Source organism: Fistularia commersonii, chromosome 14 (assembly GCF_037954325.1).
Source record: "Fistularia commersonii isolate RoL2024-O1a breed Wild chromosome 14, RoL_Fcom_v1.0, whole genome shotgun sequence".
In the NCBI taxonomy this organism is placed as follows: Eukaryota; Metazoa; Chordata; class Actinopteri; order Syngnathiformes; family Fistulariidae; genus Fistularia; species Fistularia commersonii.
Window position 1 is genome coordinate 7,412,163 of NC_141297.1, and position 26,101 is coordinate 7,438,263.

The 26,101-nt window shown below is 43.9% G+C and overlaps 1 protein-coding gene across 5 annotated transcripts in view; it reads left to right on the forward strand.

The window, feature by feature from the left end:
• The window catches only part of plekhg5b (pleckstrin homology domain containing, family G (with RhoGef domain) member 5b), a 60,107-nt gene that overhangs the window by 25,691 nt on the left and 8,315 nt on the right, over positions 1-26,101 (forward strand). For 4 of the 5 annotated variants that reach the window (XM_086160091.1, XM_086160094.1, XM_086160093.1 and 1 more), the window contains 8 exons: positions 9,530-9,671; positions 11,058-11,157; positions 11,300-11,360; positions 11,783-11,874; positions 11,965-12,101; positions 12,787-12,953; positions 24,716-24,907; positions 25,455-25,619. In XM_086160091.1, coding sequence (XP_086016217.1) covers positions 9,530-9,671; positions 11,058-11,157; positions 11,300-11,360; positions 11,783-11,874; positions 11,965-12,101; positions 12,787-12,953; positions 24,716-24,907; positions 25,455-25,619 — 1,056 coding nt within the window. Of the gene's footprint in view, positions 1-7,877; positions 7,994-9,529; positions 9,672-11,057; positions 11,158-11,299; positions 11,361-11,782; positions 11,875-11,964; positions 12,102-12,786; positions 12,954-24,715; positions 24,908-25,454; positions 25,620-26,101 lie in introns of those variants that run through there. The other variant, XM_086160092.1, reaches the window with a different exon arrangement.

Below are 26,101 nucleotides of genomic sequence, written 5' to 3' on the forward strand. Positions count from 1 at the left end.
GTGTTTGATGAAAAGGGCCGATGTCGGATGATCAAAGAGGACTCGGGGTTAAAGTGGCTCATTGAGTAAAACGGTCTGCTCAATTTCTATCTTTGAAGTTGTTTGAATGACGCTTGAAGGCTGGAGTTCATTCCAACATCAGATTCAGAGCAGACTGATCGATGTTTGGTTGGGGGTGAGTCACTGTTGGCTAGCCATTAAACGTGTGATAGGTAGACTTGGAGTCAGTGTTAGGTAGACTCAGAGTCAATGTGTGCTGTGCTTTGAGTCAACGGTAGCGAGGCTTTGTGTAGATGTTAGGTAGGGGTTAGCTCCTTGATTGGTAGACTCGGAGTGAATGTTAGGTAGACTCATAATCTGTGTTAGCGAGGCTTCGAGTCGATGTTAGCGAGGCTTCGAGTCAATGTCAGCGAGGCTTTGAGTCAGTGTTAGCAATCTTCCAGTCGACGTTAGCAATCTTCCAGTCAATGTCAGCGAGGCTTCGAGTCAATGTTAGCAATCTTCCAGTCGATGTTAGCAATCTTCCAGTCGATGTTAGCAATCTTCCAGTCAATGTCAGCGAGGCTTCGAGTCAATGTTAGGTAGACTCGTAGTCAGTGTTAGCTAGGCTTTGAGTCAATGTTAGCGAGGCTTCGAGTCAATGTAAGCAAGGCTTCGAGTCAATGTTAGTGAGGCTTCAAGTCAAAGTTAGGGAGGCTTTGAGTCACTGTTAGGTAGACTTAGAGTCAATGTTATGTAGGTGTTAGCTCCTTGATAGGTAGACCCGGAGTGAATGTTAGGTAGACTCATAATCTGTGTTAGCTATGCTTTGAGTCAATGTTAGCGAGGCTTCGAGTCGATGTTGGTAGACTCAGAGTCAATGTTTGCTATGCTTCGAGTCAATGATAGGTAGACTCGTAGTCAGTGTTAGCTAGGCTTCGAGTCAATGTTAGTGAGCCTTTGAGTCACTGTTAGCAAGGCTTCAAGTCAAAGTTAGGGAGGCTTTGAGTCAATGGTAGGCAGGTGTTAGCTCCTTGATGGGTAGGACTCGGAGTAGAGTTTAGGTAAACTTGGAGTCAATGCTACCTAGGCTTTTAGTCAGTGTTAGCTAGATGTTGCGTCAATAATATGTAGGGGTTGAGACAATGTAAAGTAGACTTCAAGTAAGTATTGGGTAGATATTAAGTCAATAAAAGGTCAACTTTGAGTCAATCCAAGGTAGGCATGGAGTCAGCGTCAGGCACGTGTTGAGTCAATGTAAGATAGGCAGCGGCCTAATGTCATATCGGTGTGGGGTAGACATCCAGATATTCTTGGATAGATGTGGACTCAGTGCTAGGGAGACCTGGAGTCAATGGTAGGTTGATGTTGAGTAAATGTTAAGTAGGTGTTTGCACATGTTAGGTTAGGGGTGGAGTTTATGTTTGGTTAATGTTAGGTAGATGTTAGACTATGTCAAGTAGGTGTCAAGTCATTCAAGTCATCTATCTTTAGATAGATGTGGAGTCAATGCCAGGTAGACGTTGTTGTTTGGCAGACATAAGGCTGATGTCGAGTCATTGTTGGTGAGTCAATGTTAGATAGGTGTCGAGTCATAGCTAGGAAGACATCAGGGTAGATGTGCATTTAGTGTTTGGCAGATGTCAAGTCAAAGTCATGTAAATGTCGAGTCAGTGTTGGGGAAATGTCGAGTAGACTTCAAGTAAATGCCATGTAGACGTGGCGCCAATGTTGGGCAGACGTCAAGTCAGCATTGGGTCGACATCAAGTTAGGTAAACATCTACTTAACCTCAACAGATGTCAGGTCAATGTTGGGCAGATGTCAAGTCAATCTGTCAAGTCAGTATTACATAGACATCAAGCAAGTGTTGGGCAGATATTAATGTCAGTGTCATGGTCACAACAAGTCGAAGTGTCAGTGTAAGGTAAACATCTGTTTAACATCAGGTACACAACATGTCAGTGTTGGTTAGCTGGTAGATGTCGATTTAAAGTTGGGTAGTTGTCTTAACATCGGGTAGATGTTTAGTAAACATTAGGTAGACTTTGGAGTAGAAGTTAACACAGAAACATGTCAAGTTAACATCAAGTCAGCATCAGGTCAATGCCTGTCAGAAATGGGTTCAGCATCAATTTACCATGTCAGGTAGATATGGGTGTAGATATTGGGATAATGGTGAATTGTTGACGGATAGTTTTTCTATTTAATGATAAAAAAAAAATAAATTTGATTTTTTTTTTTTTAAATCAAAGATCCACCATCAGCTGCCATCAGAAGTCAGGAAACTGCTGTGCCAAAGCTAAATTGGAGGTATGGAAAATGTTTAGTTGGTGAGCCGGCAACCTGGTGTCAATGCCAGCTAGTGAATGTGGTCAGATGGTTGATCGGTAGACTATTGATCAGTTAAGTTTCTACTTGAATTCACTTGAATCAGCTGATACTGGTATTGATTAGCAGCAGATTTAATGCATTTCTGTGTAAATTTAATGAAGAATCTTCCTCCACTGGTCCTTCAAAACTATTAACTGGTCCCTCTGTCGCTGCAGTTTCTTCAGGAACCGTGTCTTTTATTTCATTTTTAATTTTTTTTTTCTCTCCCCTCTCAGCTCCAGCCTGACCGTCTGACCCGGTAATAAACTTTGGGTTATTTATTTGAAGAAGCCAGCAGGCCTCGTTTTTCTGGACAGCGACATGTTTTGTTTTCAGTGGTTTGGGCTCCATGTCGGACAGCCTGTTTTGGCCCCGGACACAAAGCAGACGTCTCGTTGGCGGGTATTTCCGAAGCCAGCGAGTGGCACAATCCCGCTTCCCAGTTTGTAGTTTTGAAAGTCCTGCTTGAAGGGTTTCAACCGGGGTACAGTTATTGGCGCTCTCATGTTCTTCCGGAGGGGCTGATCAGGAATCAATAAAGAAAACAGACCAATGAGAAATTTCACATTTGTAAATCAGTCATTTTTTTCTGAGGTTGGATTCAAGTAAGAATAATCACAATCATTGGAAATTAATATTAGACCTAATTTTTTTAGATATAATTTCTTCAAGTCTGATTATAAATCAGGTAAATTTAAGTTGAAAAATATAGAAAATGCAGTTTATCAGCTTGTATAAGATATGTGGCTGTTCATGCTTTCTTTATAAAAACAAGCAATGCTTTAATCAATAATCATGATCACCTCAGTGGTCTTTTCTTGTTTTTCCCTTGCAATGTTTTCTTCTGAAGGCATCTTGGCATTACAGTGAAGAACTCCATTGACTTTTTACACGTTTTTAAGGGTGAAGCTAAACCCGCGAAACACTCCCATCAGTGTGTTCGTGGCGGGCCAGGGGTCAGAGGTCACTCAGGCGAGCGTGAAAGTATGCCAATTTGTGCCCGCCGGTGCTTTCCGGCAGCAGCACAGGGTGAGCCAGCCATGATGCGCTGTCCCGACCAAAGCCTTGTCTTGCTCTATTGACTGACGCGCATGCTATTCGGACAAGACTGTGCACGCCGCTGCCCTTTCGACCTGCGCTCGGACCTGTCATGTACACATACAGGTGTGTCTGTGCGGACGCACATTTCTTTCCTCGCTACGTGGAATGACAAGCTAGCAGAAAACCCATGTTTCTGCAGCTGGCTCCTCCTCTTCATTGGTAACCGGGTCAAGTCCTGATGGTGGACTGGCGTGCATGCAGAGCTTTGTATTGTGACAAGAGATTAAAAAAAAAAAGATAAAAAAAAACAAAACATCAAGGTCTTCTTATTCTGGGATGTTTATAGCCCTGTAGGCAAAGGCGAGTTTGGATTGACGTAGCTGTTTTTTTGCTAGCGGCTCAAGTCCTCAGCCTTAAGCCCGAACGGCACCCTTCATCCCCGCCCATCTCCCGCCCACCCAGGCTTTTACTGTGATGCAAACACACGCTGACTGTTGTGTAACGCTAGGTGTGTTCTGGCAGGACATGCCGTCCTTGAACTGTGTGTTTGCATGCGTGTGTGTAGGGGTTCCCGAAGTCTTCAGGGTTGCTATGTGACGGATGGACCACGAATCATCCAGGTCCGGATCTGCAATCAAGAACCGTCTCAGCACGTTTGGGCATCGAAACGCACACACACACACACACACACACACACATACAAACACATATGAGGAAATAAAACCCTGAGCTGTAGCTGGGATGCTGGTGAGGAATAGGAGTCCATGCCGAAGGACCCGGTTCCATCACTTCGAGGCTCGATTACAAAAATAAAAGTGCTTACACTCGGAGTCAGTGCTGCTCTGTCACCGCAGCTCTTCTTCCTCTTCTGGCGGTCAATTATACGGTCGTCTGAAAATCGTCTGTCGCCGTGGCAACCAGCAAAACAACTAAGCTAGTTCTACCGCCTCCCCCCTCCCTTTCAAAATCCTGTTTCTGAACTATGTGATTTAGAGAGAAAGCAACCAATTTGTGGCAGGAAGTCGGACAGAATCAAGGGTTGTTTATTTTTTTTCTCCGCAATGCCAGAATTTTTAAAAAAATTTAAAGAGATGTAATTTTCGCAACATTGGAGCGCTTTTTTTCTCTTTTGTCTTCTGACATGGGTACAAACATCGTCGCCTGGTGGCAGACAAACACAGCAAGGTTTTATACAACAATGAAACCTCATGTCTATTTTTGATCCAAACCTTAATACAGCCTGTGTGTCACTTCCTGGTTGCGCCTGATTGGATGAGCACTCGGTGGGACTGTCTGCTCGCAGATAGCAAAACTGGAACGGCGGCAGATTTTCGCTAAGATGGTCACTAAAGTTTGGGAGACTTAAGTCTTGGATCTGCAGCAGATTGATTGGACGGCCTGTCATATCACATGGGCTTGTCATGTGACAGGAAGCCCCTGCGTGTCTGCAGATGTGATGTAACAGAATGAACGCCAATTGTGATTTAAACACGTGGGGCCGATAAACCGCTGACAGTGTTGATAATTTGATGGAGATGCTGGTGCAGCTGAGCTGGGCGATACCCATGCAAAAAAAAAAAAAATACCTGCATCGTGTCGTGCATGTGGATTTGTGTTTGAGCGGGTTGGAAGCGGGGCTTGTTCCACCTGTCAATCACGCCACCCTGCACGAGACCAGTCCTCTTTCATGCCAGGGGATTTATTACAGCAAAGACTATTCCGCTCCTTATATATGTGTGTGTGTGTGTGTGTGTGTGTGTGTGTGTGTGTGTGTGTGTGTGTGTGTGTGTGTGTGTGTGTGTGTGTGTGTGTGTGTGTGTGTGTTGTGTGCATGCACGCACGTGTGTTTGCATGCACTTGCTTGCATGCGTGTGTGGGTATTTGCATATTTGTCGGATGTGTGGAAACAAGAATGCACACGCAGGAGCCACGTGGTGGTGTCTGACATGTTGAGCAAAATACTAGGCTGCTGTTGTGTGTGTGTGTGTGTGTGTGTGTGTGTGAGAGAGAGGAAGAGGCTGTATATTTGCATGTTTTCCCCTGTTTGTAAATGAGAAGGCAAAAGCAGGTGCCACATGGTCGATTTTGTGTGTGTGTTCATGCATGCGTACATGTGTGTGCGTGTGTGTGTGTGAGAGAGAGAGAGAGAGGCTGTATATTTACATGTTTTTCCCGTTTGGAAATGAGAAGGCAAAAGCAGGTGCCACATGGTCGTGTGTGTGTGTGTGTGTGTGTGTGTGCGTGCGTGCGTGCGTGCGTGCGTGCGTGCGTGCGTGCGTGTGTATACCATCATCTCCAGTTACTCCTCACCCTGAACCTCCCCTCGAATCTGGGAAGATCTCAGTTAGAGAAGGCATGCAGGAAAGACATACACACACACACACACACACAGAAGCACACACCTCCACATCTCACACGTGCACTACCCGCTCCTGTCCCGTCAGCCGCATCGCAGGTTCCCGGTTGTTTAAACGCCCGGCTCCGGAGCCATAAAAAGGCCGTGAAGCGGAGGTCGCTGCGTCCTAATTACTGGAGCGTCAATCATCTGGCTCCCTGGGAGGAATGTTCACGATTAGAAAAATCCCCTGCACATGCACACACACACACACACACACACACACACACTTATACATGCGTTGCTCAAATCTGTGTGTTTCCCCAGGTGTGTGTCTTTAGTGTAAGATTACATAATACTATTTTTTTTTTTTCCCCCTCCTTGCCATCTTGTTTGTTTTGGCTCCTCCATCCGATACTCGCCGCTGCCTCAGATACATCAGGAATGTAAGGCCCTCGGCCCGCTAAGTGGACTATTGTCTAAAAATGGCACTCCCCACCCCATTCTTTTTTTTTTTTTTTTTTTTTTCTGTTCATTCTTTTCTCCTCCCCTCTCCAGAGAACATGCCATCCCGGTGCGAGGGAACATTTGACTCCAACGCTAGAGGTCAGCCCAGGTCATCTGGCATCCCAGCCCCTGTGTCTATAAAATCAAAAACGTATCGTCTGATTTTTCCATTAAAAAATTGAAATAGATAAATCAACAAAAAAGACCAAAAGTTCCCTTAAAATCGCAAAGTACTGGTCTATATATATGTAATAATTATTCTAAAGCTTAATGTTACATCATATCATGTGCATAATTGTGCTATATATTGCTTATAGTATATTATGTATATAACAAAATAAAAGGTGCAAAAATATATATATATTTTTTTTGATCCCCGTCAATTGCACTTCAATTAAAATCAAGTTTGTTGTTAAAAATGAATAATAAATAAATGAATTAAAGCTTTATCCCAGCAAGGTATCTCCCTCTCTTCCTGTTCACGTTACTGAATGACTGAGAGAGGCGGGGGATAAACCAGCATCAACCAGCTGGTTAAAAGCCGGTCAAACCTAGCTTGTGCTTCTGCTGGGAACTTCACGCTGCCGCTACACCACCCAAACACTAGATGGCGGTTGGATTTGCATGCTAATATTCCAGGTTCGATTGGATTCTGCGCTATCGCAGCTCGGAAGCGAACCCCGAACCCTGCCCTGCCCCCCGGCCGATGCCATGCTCAACAGTCACGCCGTAGCGCTACGTGCGAAACAGAGTTGAGATCTTTCCCCGGGGATTAATCAGGAGTTTCTTGACATCGGTTTTGTTTTTTTTTTTGTTTGTTTTTTTGTTTTTTTTCGGAGTGTGGTGACTCCGGGCGACGGGGGGAGGAAGGAAGAAGAAGGGGCGGGGGGGTGCTAGAGGCGAGGGGGGGTCTGTTTAATCTCTGCAGGACTGTCAGATGGCTTTGACAGAGCACAGGCTCCAATTAGGCAGCCAGATTAGGAGGCTTTGTACTTCTGAAAAGCTTCTGGACCGACTGGCTTTTTCTTTTTCTTTTTTTCCTCCTCCCTTTTCCTCCCCCTTCCTTTCCTGCCAAGGGTTTAGACAGCGGGAGGGGGTTCAAGCTGTAGCGCGGGGTTCCCTACCCGGCCACTTCATCTCCCTCCATCTTGATTTGAAGCTGCCTGCCCAAACAAATGACAATATAATCCTGATATAATCCTTTTTGAAAAATGACACGTCGCAAAATATAAATAGATAAATAAAACAATGTTAATAAACTCAATCAAATTCAAATTTTATGTTTCAAACATTTAATTCGAATGTTGAAAAAGGTCAAAGGTCGGGACGAGCCTCACCAGCATGACCGTAGGTTTTTATTCATTTCTAAAATCTATTCCACCAGTTCAGAAACACTTCACCCTCCTGGTTTGCTCGGGCGTTGCCGTGGTTACCCTCCACGCTCGATGACACCGCCAGCAGCGACCCGCTGAGTTTTAGACCCCCCTCCTCTCGACACCGTGACCCGCCCCTGGAAATCTGCGATTATACCTGGCGCGACATGGCGAGCGAGGGATTAGCGGGGCAGCTCGTCAGCGGGGCCCGGCGGGGCGGGATGGGGGAGCGGGGGCGCGACGCAGAGACGACTCGCCCGCCGGCCGAGGTGGATGTTCGGCATCGGGGATCGGCGAGGGGTGTTTGTCGGCCGACCGGCGCCGCAGGGATGGAGCCAGAATGCGGCGGCGAGGAGGAAGCCGGCTTCCGGCGGCGGAATGTGACGGTAGGGGACGGCAGGCGTAGGAGCTGCAGGGCGAGGATGCTGGAAGAGGGGCTTCCTGATTTGGGGAGGGGGATACCGCCAGTGAGATGTGAATAGTGCAAGATATTTTTAGCAGTTAAAACTAATGACAAGTGATGTGTGTGTGTGTGTGTGTGTGTGTGTGTATGTGTGTGTTTGTGTGTGTGTGTGTGTGTGTTGGACGCCTCCAGGGATGGTCAACGTCGCCACGATTCTGCGACATTTTTTTGTTTGTTTGTTTTCTCAAGCCAACTGTTTTGGGACCCCGTGACCCTTGAACCCCCTGGCGTCTCGCCTGTCTATACGTGGCGTTTTCCTGAACGCACTCACCGCCGCTCGAAAACCCAGACACACACACAACATACTCTCAGACTTAATGCTACTCCTGGCTACATGCGAACAATGACAGGAAGTTCATTAGCAGGGGCCTCCATTGTATCTCCCTATAAGTCCTCACATTTACGGCGAGGGCGGGGGGCAATGGACGGCGGCGTTACAGAATGGACGGGTCCCGTGGAGTTTTTCTTGGGTCCCCGTTGGGAGAGGGAGTTGGATCTGTCTAGAGATTCTTAATCCTTTAACCTTCTGTTGGTGTTCGTCTGGAGGGGGGTGGATGTCCAGCAGCAGACCGATCCGCTCCCCCCAACCCCCAGGGTGCCCCTAGTGCCGAACTGTTTGCGGTTAAACTGGTCTCAGATCAGCGCAGGAGGTGAAGAACTTGACATTAAGTCAATTAGTGGTTGTTCCAGGAGGGGCCGGTGGTTGTGGTGGTGGTGGTGTGTGTGTGTGTGTGTGTGTGTGTGTGTGTGTGTGTGTTTATGGCTGGGGGTGGTGGTTAGGAATGTTTAATTACTTGAAGTTATTCTTGCAGCCGAACCGAAAAGGGGTGTCACATTGAATGCGGAAAAAAAAAAGTGCAGCCTGGTGTTTCCTTGGCGTGTGTTTATTTTAATTTTACACTAAATTCTGAGGCTGCTGGATTTCTGCTCATACTTATGTATTCAGACTCATGCATTTATGATGTAGGGTTTGTTTTGTTTGGTTTACATGCAGATTTCTTTTCATTTTTTGTTACATGATAAATGGCAGACTTTCTGGATTCTGGTCACTTTCACGCATATATAATTCCAGGCACTTTATTCCTCCTTTGGAATTGGTAACTAGTCACCATGTTCCTCAAGCAATATCCTATAATAATCAATTGAGCTGGGATAAATTGTTTTGTATTGATGACATTTCTTTTGTTCGTGGTGAAATCTTCTTGTCTTCATGTTTCATCCCTCATCTGAGGGGCTTCTTCAGTTCTGTCTCGGAGCAGCCATTCTTTCAACAAAATTCACCATGACCTGGATGACTGAGACTTTTTTACCTTAAACTCTTTCAATAGCAGTTGAAACGTATTGGTCGATAGTGGTAATAACATGTTAATAACACGGTAATATAGCATGAACAGTCTGGTCATTGAAAAGTTTGAAGCATTTTTTTTCTAGCCCAGCTCCTTTCTGTGTTTCCTTCCAGGTGTGTCACCACCCAGACTGCCAGGACCTGAACAGTAAAAGCCCCTTGCACCTGTGTGAGTCATGTGACTTGCGCTGCCACGCGGAGAACACGGACAACATGCACTTTGACCGGCACCCGCGATTCGACTTGCAGCCTCAAGGTGCCTCCGCGTGTCTTTTTTTGTTTGTTTGTTTGTGTGTTTTTATTTGCCCGCTGTTCGGTTATTTGCCCGCGGGGAAAGTCCCGTCTCCCCCGGTTACTGTAGCCAAGACCATCAAGCTGAGGGCGCGAACCCACAATGTCATAAAATGTGATTATTCAAACGTTTTCATGTTTTTTCGATGCCTTCTGTTGCCATGGTTACTCAAAGTTGCCGAACGGTCGTTCCTCTCCGGCCCCCTGATCAAGACGCCCGTTTCGATATTGACATTGTCGGGATCCATCCTCTAAAGGTGTGTGGGGGGATTAGTTGTTGCCATGGTAACGCCAAAAGCTGCCATGAGGGAATGGGATGTTTTTTCAGCGGCGTCAAGCTAGCCTGTTAGCAAAAACAACGGCACACAAAGGGGAGTGTGTGAGCCTGCAGCTGCAAAACCGCTCTTATTTTTCATGCTTTTATTTTAAAAGGACACTTTTTTTTTTTACACATTCAAGCCTTTTTGTTTTTGAGTTTCTAATAAAAGTTTTTTGGTGATGGGACTGGTCGGATGCCAATGAGACGCACCACACACACACACACACACACGTAAACACACGCGTATGTGCTGAATGTTGTTGTCTGAGGACCTAAAATACCCGGTCCCTGAGATTTCTGCATCCGCTCTGTCGTAATGAAAGGAAATAAAATTTAATGAGCGGTCCGACCTGGCCCGTCCTTAAAAACAGCCGAGGCTTGTGGGTAAATCTTCCAGAAACTGGCGGCACGAGACAACGACTGCGTCTAGACCTCGGAGGTGGGCGAAGGTTTTTCGGCAGTCTGGACAGAGTCCACTCAGGAAGTGGGACAAAATCCGGTTTCTTTTCTCTTTTGTTTGAGAACTGACGTTTTAATCACCCATTTAGAAAAAAAAAAAAAATGGCTGCCCCGAGTTTCCCGGCCGGCGGGAAGATGAAACGACTGACGCTGATAAAATATGAATAAATGAAGCTCGAGCACTTTGAAGAAGTATTCAAAGTCAACGTTCAAGAAGTTGCCATTTTGATGATGGTGGCATTTAAATGTAATCATCTTGTAATAACAGGATAATTTTCCTGTAATAACAGTGTAACTACAACCCAGTTATTAAAAAATATCAAACGTCAGCTGGTGGTCGGAATATGACGTCACGTCTTTGTCCACGTTGATACAAGCCGACCGATCGGATAATCGACAGGTATCGATCGGTATGGGTTCCTTTTTGGCTGATGAGGTCACATGACCGACGGATCCAAGTGAAATATGAGCTTTTATTCTCCCCGGGGTTTATTTTCCTTTGGATTCTGCTCGCGCTTTCTATCGGTTTCCAGTTTTGGCTGTGCTTTCTAACCCCTTCGCTCTGTCTCGCAGCCTCCATCCTGGCCCGGAACGTGTCCACGCGGTCCTGCCCGCCCCGCACCAGCCCCCCGTCCGACCTGGAGGAAGAGGATGACGGGAGCGGCGACCGCGGGTGGGTGACCCTCCTCGGAGGGTAGCCGTTGTTGTTTCTCAACCTTTTCCTACGACACACACTCAATCACGTGTTTTACGGATGGTCATATCCGACGTGTGTGTGTGTGATGTTGCCTGACGTTGGTTGACCCGTCTTGCAGGGAGAAGAAAACTGGGGGGATGAAGTTGGTGAAGAAGAAACCGCGGAGGCGACACACAGATGTGAGTGACATTTGGGAAATCAGGACAAATCACGTGGAAAAAAACACGCTTAAGTACATCATCAAGGTGTAAAGAAATGCATTTGTGAGCAGTGATGGGAGCGTACCATCTTTGCTCAAATTTTTATAGCAACAAAATAGTTTGTGCATGCACGTGTGTGTGCGTGTGCGTGTGTGTGTGTGTGTGTGTGTACAGTGGTTTGTTTATCTCTCACCCCCTGATTTTGTGGATCCTGTAAAAAACTTTGGAGCACCCCCGCGCCCAGTCTGTAATGGTATCTTCCAGGCTGCTCTTTGCTGCAGTAAGAAGGTTCCCCCCTGTGGATCTGCAGAGTGCAGACATCCAACTGGCGTGGGGGGAACCGAGCCGCATCCCCAACCTGTGTAAACTAACTGTGTGTGTGTGTGTGTGTGTGCATGCAGGATCCCAGCAAGGAGTGTTTCAGCCTCAAGTTCGACCTGAACGTGGACATAAACACAGAGATCGTCCCGGCCATGAAAAAGAAAACCCTGAGGTAAGAGGAGGCATCAACGCTCCCGGCGGCACGTTCTGTACCGACGACGCGTGTGTGTGTGTTTACATGTGTGTGTGTGTGTTTTCCCAGGGAGGTGCTGGGCCCCGTTTTCGAGAAGTATGGGATTGAGCTGTCGCGCGTGGACCTCTTCCTGGATCAGTCCAACACGCCGCTGTCGCTCAACTTCGAGGCCTACAGGTTCGGGGGACACTACCTCAAGGTCAAAGGTGAGAATCCCTCTTTTTTAGCTCATTTTTGGATTCCTTTTCTGATTTTTTTTATTTTATTGGATTCATTTTCTCTCTATTTTTTGCGATCCCACAGCAAGGGGTCGTTTATGGATTCATTTTCAGATTTTTTTTTATTTCTATTGGATTCATTTTCTTTGTTTTTTTTTTTTTTGCGATCCCTTGTCGTTGTTGTTTTGGGTGATACTCGTCCTAATTTAACTTCCCGTCAGCTTATCTTTGGATTGATTTCTTAAAACTCATTTCTACCAGACTTCTGGTTCCCTCCCAGCTGACTGTACATCTTAATTTCTTTGTCTGTTTTTGTTTTGGTTTGTTTTTTTTTGGGGGGCGGGAAACATCGGATTTCCGTATCTCCTCACCAGCCCCCGTCAGATGTTACGGCACGCCTCCCCAGAAAAACCCTGCCGACACGAAATCGCCCGGTCGCAATGACAACTTGGGGTTCTTTGTTCCAGGGGAAAGAAGGGGCTTTGTGTTATAGCCGTCACTTTCTTTCTTGTCTCCGACTGAGAAACAATCGCCGGCTTCCTTACACACCCTTTCTTGTGGTCCGGGTCCGGGAGGAGTGGGGCTGAGTCACTTTCCATTTTCCCTTCTTCTTCTTTTTCATGTGTAAGACCTTTAACCTGCTTTCCTCCTCCTCCTCCTCCTCCTCCTCCAGCTCGACCGGGCGACGAGCTGAAGGTGGAGCAGGGAGTGAAGGACCTCCGCTCCCTCAGTCTCCCCAACATGAAGCCCTCCGGGGGTCCCGGCCCCTACATCCTGACGCCCGCCGCCGACCGCCTCAACCACACACCCCTGGGGCGCCGCGACAGCGTCGACCTGCTGGTGAGCAGCCGGTGAACGCACACACACACACACACACACCCTCTGGCCAACAGACACACCCTGCACTATTTTCACCTCCATCCTGCACTTTTTAGTGAAAAGACATGACTTCATCGCGTGCATCCGTGTGTGTATGTGTGTGTGTGTGTGTGTGTGTACGTGCGCATATGACAATGCAGTATTTTCCGACTCTTATTGTACCAGTTTTCTCCTTACCAGTTTTTTCCCGGGTGCTTCTATCAAAAATTTACGAGTGAAGCGTCTGGAAGTTTTATAAGACTGGCGAGTTTGCACCAAAGCCACAGTGACACACACACACACACACACACACACACACACACACACACACACACACACACACACACACACACACACACACACACACACACACACATGCATGTGCACACACAGACAGACAGACGCACGCACACCTGCAGACTGTCCGGACACACCCGCCATTATTTTCCAGTTTAACCTCCATGATGTACTTTGTCCTGTTAATCCCGTCATGACATCATCCCGCCATCCATTATCTACCTAACGCCAGACTGCGTGCGTGCGTGCATGCCTGTGTGTGTGTGTGTGTGTGTGTGTGTGTGTGTGTGTGTGTGTGTGTGTGTGCATGTGCATGTACAGCAGCCTGGTTGCAGCTGCACACCAAATGAACACAAATCAAAAATAATAACAAACCACAAAAATAAAGCAATTTTTATTAAAGTATTTCTAAAAGTAAAAAAAGAAGGAGTTGCCTAAAAATGAAAAATTAAATTGTATTGAAATTAGAAGAAAGTAACAAATTAACTGGGAAAAAAATCATGAATTTGCTATAAAAAACGATATATATGATGCAGGTTTTTCCTTGTAGCTTTTGATAATCAGCACATGCTTTATTTATTTATCTATTTATTTATTTTTAAAGTATGTTGATATAATCACATGCTAAGCAAATGAGCCGTGATAAGTAATACACTAAAGAATTATAAAAAATATATATACATATAATCGGAGTGTTTCTTGCTAGCTTATTTCCAGCTTTGAAGTGAAGTTTAATTTTTATTAAAACCCTTTTAATCAGAACAGTACCCAAAAAATAACACGTATGTTTGTATTTTGTTTATATTATTTCTATTTTTTGTATGAAACCGTATTCCTCCGGCGTGAACCGCAACAGTCAATTATCTGTGATTCCTACACGCATGCCCCTTCTGGGGGTCAAACCCCGAACAAACATGGCGGCTCTGGGCGTCAGAGTGCGTGTTCATTTCTTTTTCACTCAACTAATTTATTATTGCTTGGCCAAAGTGGCCCGGAGCCAAGCGCCGCAGACATGACGAACGTGCAGCGAAGAAAAAGTGCAGCCGCTGATGGCACGCCACTGATGGCTCGCCGCCTCGGGGCGAGGAAACGAGCCGCGGTTCAGGCAGTTTCCCGCCATTCGTGACGCGTAAGGTAGTGAGTCACGGGGACAAAGACGGGAGGGGAGTCACTTTTAGTCATCGGCGACTGGTTCCATCCGTGATCAGAGAGCAGGATTGTTTCTTTTAGGGATTTTATCCCACACCTAACATGAAATGTCCATTTGTTACTTGAAATCCCAGGATTTGATGGCATAATACCAATGGTATACTGTTATAAAACACGGTAAGAGATGATGGGGAATTTGACATTTATCTGCAATTACCTTCAAATCAAAGAGGAATTTATTTAGAAACAGGAAAGAATTTTGGGGGAAATAATGGACATTCAAAAATTTCACAAAACTTGGTAACAAAACAATCTAGATTGAAGTTCAGCATTAAAATTTTGATTCATTTATTTCACCGTTGGTTTTATTTCTCTGGCGCAAAGCAGTGGTTGCAGTACCCCGCCCCGCCACAAGAGGGCAGCAATGTCCTTCATTAATATCCCGCCGCGTAAAATGAAGTACTTTTTTTTTTTAAATGAAGTACCAGATTCCTTAAAAGCTTTAATCTCCTCATAAGAAATCTAAAATATCAATATTTTTTTGCTATCTTACCAAAATAAAAGTCTAACTCAATGCTGAGAAAAAATAAAAACATCAAGGAAAGCCATCATGTATATGCTATTTAAATCAGGAATCTTCATCTTTGATACCCGACCTGGTCGTGTTCTTCTCTCTGGGCGCTCCGTTTCTATGGCAACACACCACCAGTTAAAACGCTCCCGTTATGGACTGACTTGGTATCCTGCGCAGGGATTTTCAGAGTCCGTTAGCACCAGGTAAAGGTCTGCGGAGAACTCATTGGGATTGGTTTACAACCTCGATCACACGCCAGCGTTCCCGTCAAGGGTGTCGCTCTTATCACACCGGCAGCCAATAGGAATTGCACCTGCATCGGGCATCCACCTCCTGACTCGCGTCCAATAAAATCCCGCCAGATGCTCTGCGGATAACATCCAAGTACACGGCGCACCTGACAGGAGACGTGATGACGGGTTCAAAAATCTGCAAAGAATTTTTGAAAATATTCAGAAATTACCCGGAAAAGAGAGAAGCTGGTGCAAAATTAGCAAGCATTTAAAAAAAAAAATGGCTGAAAAATCTAAAACCAAAAATCAGTCACAAAAAGGAAATAGTGATGAAAATTCAAATAGGGCGTCAGGATGGTGCTTTTATGGTGCGATAAAGATAATCTAGATCTGCTGTTTCTGGCAAAGCGTGTCTATTTCACGTCCCCTGATGTCTGTGGGTAAAGTCTGCTACTGTGTGTGTCTGTGTGTGTACATGCACGGGCGCGCACACACATTGCACAATCTGTCACTGATTTTTCGGCCTTTTCCCTCATTTCTTGATTACATCATTTCTACTCCTCCTCCTCCAAAGGTCGCCTCGCAGTTCATTTTAATTGCATTTTTTTGATGATTTTTATTTTATTTTTTCTAACTACCAGAGGTTTGAATATTTTAATGAATCTTATCAACATATTTTACAGACACACTTCCCCGCAGCGGATCGATCTCAGGAAGAAATGTCAGCCGAAAATCCAATTATGTCAGTGAAAATAAAATAAAATAAAATTGAATTAAATTAAATTAAAATAAAGATAGATGAGTCGAAACACTACAAAAATTTATGAAATAAGATGAAAACAATCAGTTGTAATCATGAATGATGAAATTAAATAAAATGAACTAAAAAAAGAGAAAATAAAAATAGATTTAGATTCAATTGAATGAGATAATGAAATGAAATTGAATCAAATAAAGAAAGATAAAGTTAAATAAGTTATGATCAAATCAAAAACTCACATAAATCACAAGAATGTAGATATAAATTAAATCAAAGTTGTATTTGATAGGTTAAAGTAAAAGAAGATTTAATTTGAATAAATTCAGATGAAATTATATATATATATATATATATATATATATATATATCAATTACAATTAAATTATATCTTATGAAACCAAAAACATAAAGATAAAAACATTGTGAAATATAATGACATAGAATTAAATAATTTAAAATAAAATGGATTAATTTCGACATAAAATAAAGCAAGATAAATTATAGTAAAGAGAACTGACACAGCAGCAGCTTATTTCCCACGGGTTCCCATTAATATGACACAAACAGGAAAAGAGAATAGTTTCGCTTTAGATTTAGAGGAAAACAAACAAAAAAAAAATGTACGAATCCTTTCTGATGAAGTGAAACTGATGGGATTTAAATATTTCTAAACTAACAATCCATCTCTGGATTTTCATCGACAAGCTCGTCGATGAAATGAAATAATCTGAAAATAAGCAAATACGGAATAGCATGAGAAATACCTGGAATTTTTTTGACTTTTTTTTAAATCTAAACAAAATGTAAACCAAAAAAATGTTAAAATGACTTTAAAAAATCCGGAAAACATATTAAAAATATGAATATTAATTTGAAATTATTTCTGACAAGCAAGGGTATATTTGCATATATCTTATGCGTGTTTTTTTTTTAAACCATTTGGATTTAAATTGTTATTGAAAGAGTCTGTATTCATGACTATCTGTCGTCTCCCCCAGAATAACCATTTTGTGATGGTTATTCTGGGATGGTATCCAGGGACGCTCACAAACATACTTTGCATCCAGTGCTGGGGAACCAGACACATCACCCTCAGTCAGGACAGTATATTAATGGTGATAAATATCAAACATTTAAAAAAAAAAAAAAAAAAGCCAAATTTAGTATATTATTTTTTGTATATTTTATTATATTTATAATTATTATAAACAAATGCAGTGAATTATTGAAACAAAAATTGAGAATTACTATAATTAATTAATGTGTATTAAACTGCGTTGATGGCTTTTCATTTTCAATCCCACAAGAGCTGCCCAGAGTCAACCGAGAGAGCCCCCTGATCGCGGATCAATTTATTTTGCAATGATTTATTCTGCTGAATTGACGGTTGAAGACAATTGACACACACACTTCCAAGCTTACACATAATAACACCTGAAAAACACTTTGGGCTCAGTAAACATGCCTTTCCCGTTAATTGTATCAGGTGCCAGTCAGCCATGGGAGGAGCCAAGAGCCACGTGTGTGTGAGATTGTTGTGTGTGTGTGTATGTGTGTGTGTGTGTGCGCGCGCGTGTGTGTGTGAAGACAAAGGAGTCCTCAGGTGGAGAAAACCCACACCTTTATATGTGAATGTGACCGTTGCCCTGCAGCTCAGAGCAGACGGACGCCGATGATGCTGCCCCTTCATTCTGATCTGGCCGTCATGGAGTATCTCTGACATCTGGGGATTATCACGTGCGCGTAGTTTTAAGCATTTTTGGCGTTTTTTAATCTTTAGTTTTCTTTTCCCGTGGCAACAAAAAAATGGTGCGATTCGGTCGTCTTTCATCCTGGCGAAGCTGGGATTTGCTGCAAGTCGAACCCGAGATTCCCGAGACAGACCCGGTCAAATACACCAATGACTGTGAGGTGAGAGCGCATTTGTGTGCGTGTGTGTGTGTGTGTGTGTGTGTGTGTGTGTGTGTGTGTGTGTGTTTGTCGGCAGATGAAGTCATCCTCCATCCGCCACAATATTTGTTGTGACACTCATTTCCTTTTACTGGATCATTGCCCCTTGTGTGTGTGTGTGTGTGTGTGTGTGTGTGTGTGTGTGTTGTGCGACTCCGTGTTGATGTCGTTCCACATCGTGTTAGTTTCAGGGTTGGCGCGTGACTGTTTGTTCAAAGACAACAAACCATAAGCAGGGCCTCGGCACACTCGGCGTGGGTCGACCACCCATGGCGCTCCTCTTGATTTTCCATTTCCTGGTTGTGAGTGCGTGTGTGTCCTGTGACGTGGGTGTGTGTGTTTGTGTGTGTGTGTATGCAGAACTTTGAATGGGGGGTTTTCCGTCATCTCATTTCTCTGACACGTTTTGAGTGTGTGTCTGTTGTAGGACAGAGGCCACTGCAGTCATGTTTGTGTGTGTGTGTGTGTGTGTGTGTGTGCGTGTTTGCGTGTGCACGTTTTTATGTGTTTATGTCGTCGTACGGCTGTTGAAAACAAAGATGACAAACCAAACCAGGCCTCGGCGTGCGTCAGCCTTTTCTCTTGATTTTCTATTTCCTAGTTTGTGCGTGCCGGCTTGTGTGTGTGTGTGTGTGTGTGTGTGTGTGTGTGTGTGTGTGTGTGTGTGTGTGTGTGTTCAAGAAGGTCATGCTGTTTTTCCCATCGTTAATCAAGCCTGCTGATCAGAGGGAGTTGTTATCAGTGGACTAACATAAAGGCAGTAGCAGAGGGCAAATGGGTGGGGGTTGGGGGTGAACTCTTATTTCAATACAATCCCCCACACACACACACACCCTGTCCTCCACCTAAAGATTTTCTCCTCTCTGGGCCAAGGTTAACTCCACAAACCCCCTGGATTAGATAAGCCCAGCAGCTTGATATCATTAACCCACAGGCAGGAGTTTGGGGGAATCATGCCCTCCATCTGGTCTGACAGGCATCAGAATTCGTTTTTTGCAATAATAAATGTCATTCGGCGAAACTGCCCTTTTTTATTTCTACTTCAGATGATGGTTTGCGGAAGAAAAATAATATCGCTTGGTTTTTGTTTTGTTTTTTTCCAGTAAAAATTAAATGTGGGAAGCGACCTTGCTCCCCAAACATAAAGCCTTATTTACTTGATATTTACATAACTTCTGAAAAAAAGTTTAACTGGGCGGAAAAATGACAAATCAGATTAATAATTGTGAATAAAAAAGGAATTATCAAAAACCCATTTGTTTATCACAATTATATTCTCACCAGTTTACTGCTGGATTTTTGTTTCCCAGATGCCCTGCGCTTGTTTTTACGAGCGCCTTCTTTTAAATCCATCATGAATTACGAAACGAAAAAAGAAAGAAAATTCAATTAGAGGAAGACGTCCTTGTCATCGTCGCCCCCTTCAGTGCATTGGAAGTAGCAAGTGACAACATAGGGGGTTTCCTTACCGCCCCCCGCCACCTTCCACCCCCATCCCTTTCCTTGTTATGGTCGCATAACCGACAGCAGCGTCAACACCACCATCTTTTGTTTTTTTGGGGGGGAGGCGTAAAGGAAAGACATACGACTTATGCTGGGCTTGCACCTTAAGGCTAAAGACTTAAGACTAAACATTTGGAAAAGACTCGTGGAAAACTACTACTAGATTCTTCCATTTTTTTTAATTTTTTTTTTGACACCGTGCAAAGCTTTCAACAGGTTTTTGCAGAGCCTTTGCCTTTTTTGGTGCAATAATCAGAATCAGCAAAAATTTATTTGTAAGGCACAAGATAAGGGATAGCATGGCAACCCAGAGTAGATGAACATCTATAAATAGATTAAATACATATATTTAGAATAAAAATGAGATAAGAATAAAGTGAAGTAACTCCAACACCACTAAGGCATTTAAATAAAATGATTTATTAGCACTATAACACTTTTCCTTCTCCGCTCGGTCATGATACATTGGAGTTGATGTTGCCGTTGCCAACTGCTCCTCTGAGCCATTTCCGTTCATCCATACAACCAACGAACACCGTCTTAACCGCCAATACCACTCTGCCGATCGCTCTGGTCTACCAGGTTTCCTGTTTCCAGTTTTTTCTCATCTATTGGTTGTTGATTTAGTCTTTACGGTGACGTAAGACTAAGACGTGCGATGATATCAGACACGTTTGATATTGCCGTCAGGCCAAGACTAGGACAGACTTACGACGACCAGCTCACGCTTTATGGCTGATGACGGGAGCCACTGCAACTCCGCTGAGATTTCCTTAAAGCTGCCAGTTTTAAGCCTGCGGCTGGAAAATCGTAGTATGTGAGCCCAGCACAGTGTGACAGTGTCCTGCCAATATTAAATTTAGCGGGTTTTATGAATTTATGGGTATATATACATATATTTATATATATTTTTTATTATTTATTTTTTTCTCTATTATATTTATTTATTTTTGTCATGCAAATGCTATAAGTTGAGGCTGCTTTTTATTTTTATTTTTTTTGCTCTTGAATATATGTTTTTTAGGTAACAATGCCTTTATTTATTTATTCATTTATTTACCTTTGATTGGTAGTGTTCCACCTTAATATCCTCACATTTTGTTTTTTATCTTGTTTCATTTTCGATGCAAAAAAAAAGGTTTTTTTTTTTTGTATTTTCCCGAAATCCCGTGATTTTCTGGAAGTCCTGGTCGGCCAGTCCACCTGAGGGTTCGACTGTAACCCCACCCTCCGTCTCCTGACACCACAAGGACAAATCCGCCGAAAGTGCAACTGATTAATTAAGCTGAAGTCGTCCCCTCAGGCACTGCCAGGATGTGTGTGACACCAACTTCCATTTTTACACCTTTTCCTGCAGATTTTTCCGAAAAGAAGTTTATCTCTGATTCTTTCGTCTTTCAGGTCATTCAGTGCAGATTTTTTTAAATACTTGTAAAAGTTCTCCTTCGTTGTCATCTTCTTCATTCATCCTCCCATCTCTGTCCTCTTCTTCGCCGCCTGTAAATTAAGTTTAATCTACCGTCATCTGGCGCTGAATTTTTGAAAAAAGTTTCAAGGTTTTGTTTTTTTTCTTACAAAGTTTAGTTTCATTTCTTGATTTTGTTTCATGTCTTAAAGGAGACTGAAAGGATTAAGTGAATAATTAATCAGTTAATCGAACAATTAATCTATCAATTATGGTGTCTGAATGAATGAAAAAGATAAGATAAATAAGTAAATTAAATAGTCCATTAGTTTACCAATTAACTAATTAATTGACTGTTGAATTGACTATTTCATTGCTTTATTGATTGATTGATTAATTTATTTTATTCATCTTCTGGAAATCCCCCGCGCCAGGTTGCTTAGCGTCAGCAAAACGCCCGAAAACCATGAAAGTGAAACTTCAACTGACTCGAACTCCTTGAACTATTTGTCACCTCCTGCGTTTGAATCGAACCCCCCCACACACACACATACACACACACACACACACACACGCAACACACACACATAACTCTGACAAGCTGTCACCCCCCACGAAGCCCCGCCTCCAAATATCCTCATCACCCTCCTTCTCCTCCTTTTTTTTTTTTTTCCTCCCTCCTCCTCTTCCTGCCTCCTCTTTCCTGGCTGACATAATAAGGCCGGCCGGTCGCCATGACGTCCGGCCAGTGTGCGCTTGAAATGCTGGCAGGCTGTACGGCTCAGGCGCTTAGACTCCAACATTCAGACACCGGCGTCGGGATCCCCGGGACGGTTTCAGGGGCGGCCCGGAGTTGGATGTGCGTGGTGGCGAAGGAGAGGTCAGCGTACGAGCAGCGGCGGCGGCGGCGGCTGCTTCCAGAATGAGCTGCGGCCCCTGAAGCCCGAAGCGATTAGGATGGTTTTTGTTTCGTTTGACATGCCGCTGGCTTCGATGGTGAGCGACCCCGACCCCACGCTTGCTGTGTGTTTGTTTTCATGGGTCTGGCAGAGAGAACAGGGGCAACTGGCAGAATTGAACTACAGACCTTCGTAGTGGAACCGGGAGGAAGTGATTTTACAAAATACTTTTGCTCTTTTTTTATATATTTGGCTGAACAGCTGCAGGATTTTTCCCCACATCCAAATAATTGATCACAAAATCGGTCCAGTTTCTATTCATTTAGACTTAATTGTTTTATATAAAAAGTCCAAGCCCTTGGACGATTGATTGACTGGACAATCGCTTGTTAATTACTTACTTGTTAATCATTTCACATTCATGAGAAAATGGTGTTTTGTTTTTTAACCCCTAACTCAAACAATAATTGATCGCTCGGTCAGGGATATTGCAAACGAATCCCAACTTTGTCTTCAACGACCAAATCAATTGATTGAACAGCGGAATCGTGTATCATGAAAACCAGCGACCAACAGCTGATCGGAACAAACTGTTTGTTTGGTTATATATTTCATTTTTTATAGTAAAGAACTTTTTGATCAAATATTCCAGAGGATTAATTGGGATTCTTAGCTGTTGGCACTACAGCTGGGGGGCGCCGTGCACAGATCTGATAGCAGGAGAAAAACAGTTGAGGACAAACGATGTGGTTGCAGATCATCCACAAAAAATCGTAAATCATAATCCAGACTTAATCCTGAATTTTGTTGCCCGAACCATAACCATACGGAAATGTCCGACAGAATTTTGCAATTTTTACCGAATCTGCTTTGCTGTGGATTTGTTGTTTCCACCTCCGCCCGTCTCCATGGAAACCACGCACTTCCTCACACCTGCATCCAGCCCTCCCACACTTGTCTTCCAGTATTTGTGTGCAATTCTCTTTTTTTTTTTTTGTTTGTTTTGCAACCAACGAATAAAACCGTAGAAAAGGGCCGAACCTTTGTTAAAACTAGAACTCCCCTCACACCGACCCCCCCCCGATCTGGAAGGGGGGGGTGCGGTTGTTTGGTTATGCAACCTGTTTTGTACCTTTTGTTCTCCACCGGAGTTTTTCCCCACAAAGGGACGGGAGGGGCGGCCTTCTGGCTCCGATAAGGAGGAACCTGGAAACTTTCGGGTTCTACTTTTTGGATTCAGAGCGACCTTCGCCACCGCTAGTGTCTCAGTCTGTTTGTTCTTTTTTTGAATTGAAATCATGCATCACCAGTCAACGTTTCCGTGGTCACACCCCCATTCATATTTCAAGTGAAGCTTTTAGAGACTTTAAAATATATATGTCAGTAAGAATATATATACATATATATACACAGTAGGATAATCCAATTGAAGCTGAATCGTAATTGATTTTTTTTAAATACTCCTCTCTAATATCTAATTTCTGCAGCTCTTCCAGTCAAGAGAATCTTTTTAATTTCTGACTTTTTTCATCTTTCTACAATCAAGTTAATTTCCCGTTACATTAACAAATTCCATCTATATTTAATCTAATTCATGCTCAATTTTTTTAAAAATACATTCATGATTTTTTTTTCTTGTAATTATTGGGTTGATATTCCAGAGCCTCTTTTCACCCCTAAAAAAATTGGATTCACTGACCCTTCCTGTCATTTTCATTCTGCAGTGCCGTGTTTTCATGCAAATAACAGCCAACCTGCAGGTGTGTGTGTGTGTGTGTGTGTGTGTGTGTGTGTGTGTGTGTGTGTGTGTGTGTGTGTGTGTGTGTGTGTGTGTGTGTGTGTGTGTGTGTTTTTGTGTGTCAGTGAAAGAATTTGCCTGGAATTGTCATCCAGTTCCATCAGGGGCGTCCAGGAATGTCACCTCCGTGTTGTTGTTGTTTGAACCTGCAGATTCCTCAGTGCTGACACTGCCGCTTCCTCTGAAACCCCCCCATGTTTGTTTGCTCTGAGCTTGTAAAGGAGCGTGGCGGACCGGCCCGCTAACAGGGGAACAATGGTGACCGGACCACCCCCCCCTTTGCGCGCGCACACACACACACACACACACACACAAACACACATACAACCTGGCTTGCTCCTTGTGATGTAATGGACATAAAACGCAAGGAAGCGATGCAAGTTCCTTCCCTCTCCTGTTTGCCATCAGGATCACTGTCATTGTCCCGCTGAGGTCACCCCCTCCAAACCCCGCTTAGTTTCCTGCTCACTTACAAATCAGCAAGAAACGGGACAAACGTCAGCGAGAAATAAACAGTTAGTCAGCGAGATGTCTGAGCCGAACCTGGCACGAGTTCAGCCAAAGCTCAAGCAGATAAGCCAGACTTTTATATGTAAGGATTAGACATTTTTCCCCAAATAATCCCAGATTATTTCTTCTTTTTTTTTTTAAACCAAAAAATGTAGATAAATGTATTATTATTAATATTATTATTGTTGTTGTTGTTTTATTTTGCAGTCGGTGATATAGATGATGAATGAACGATAATAATGATAATAAAAATATTTAAAGCGCACTTTTCAAGTAGTAGTGCAGTAGTGCACGTGCAGGCGCATGTGGCTCCACCCAGTCAGGTGGATAAGAAGGTGCAATGCTATCAGCTACTTTTACGGTGTCGGCTCTCGGCCTATCAGGAAGTCAGTGGCGGAGCGTCTTCAGACGCTCGCTGATCTGACCTTAGCGACGGTTCCAAGTTAGAAGATGGCGACTTTAAGGTGACCTCGCTGAGGTCATCGCCCCCCTCCTGTCCTCGCTACATTTCCTGTTTACCCGTCTGTGTACGTTTCTCTCTTTCCTCCATTGTCTGGAAAACCCTCATCTCTGTTTCCTCCTGCGAGAAGAATCCCATGGCGTCACCTCACCAGCCGTCCCGCTAACTCACACGGGCTCGCTTTCCCCCTCTGTGTCGTCTCGCAGGGTCAGTCGCGGCGGAGGAAGAACATGACGGAGTTCCTCGGGGAGGCCAACATCCCGACCCCGGACGCCCTGGCGCAGCTTGGGGGTTCGCTGCCCAGCACGGGAGGGGGTCCCGACAGCTGGAAGAACCGGGCCGCCAGCCGCTTCAGCGGCTTCTTCAGCTCCGGCGCCGGCGCGGGAGCCTTTGGCAAGGTAGCGCCGTCACGCCGTTCACACATTTGGGGGATCCCCAAAGTTCTTTGTCCTGTCAAAATTTCTGATGGACGATGAGGACGTTTCCTAAAACCCTGGCTATGTCAAACAGTAGCGGGCGAGGGTGGCGTGGAGGGGCTCTGAGATCATTTCCTCCCCAGACTCTCCTCACTTTTTCCCCCTGCAGCAGGAAGTGAAGAGCAGAAGCCTCATCTGCTAGCTTTCAGTCTGTGATAGGAAACCCACACAGATGCTCATTTACACACACACACACACACACACACACACACACACACACACACACACACACACACACACACACACACACACACACACACACACACACACACACACACACACACACATCCAACCTCACCCTCTTCCGTGCACACCATCTTTTTTAGAGATGCTGTTTAGTTTGTAGTCACGTGATGGGTGAACACTGATAAGCCGATCACGTGATCACACTGTCTGCACGCTTCCCCCTCACGGGTTGTGTGTTTTAAGGAATTTAAAAATGGTGTGTGTGTGTGTGTGTGCGCTGCAGGAGGTGGAGCGTCTGGAGCAGCTGCAGAACAAGCTCCACTCCTACACCTTGTTCGAAACACCCAACATGCCGCGGATGATGTCCTTCCACCACGACGCCTGGGAGGACGAGGAGTCTAACCTGGCAATGGAGGACAGCTGGCAGGAGCTGCTCGACAGCCCTGAGGTGAGAGCCAGGAGCAACTTTCCAAAAAATTCCCCTTAAAAAAATCTCCTTAAATTGGATTAATTTCTAAAAAAAAAATAAGAAGAAATAAAAAAAAAAAAAAAAAAGTCATTTTTTTTGGGCAGCAAAAAATCCGAATTGGGAAAACAAAAACGGCAAAAGATTGACAAATAATATGCAAAAAAAAACTGAAAATGATCCCCCTAAAATATAAAACAACAATAAAGAAGCAAAACATACGACCACATGTAATTAATAAATAAATCTGAATTATATTTATTTTAGCCTTCAAGTTTTTTGAATTTTTTTTGCTAATTATCCATGTGATTTGTCACTTTAAATTAATTATGTTTAGGAATTTTGGTCATATCTCCCTGATTTCATTAGGAATTAAAAACAAATTAAAAATGTACATATATAAATAAAGTAAAGTAGTAGCTAGGAACGTGCTGAATATGAATGTGTTATTAAAAAATATAATC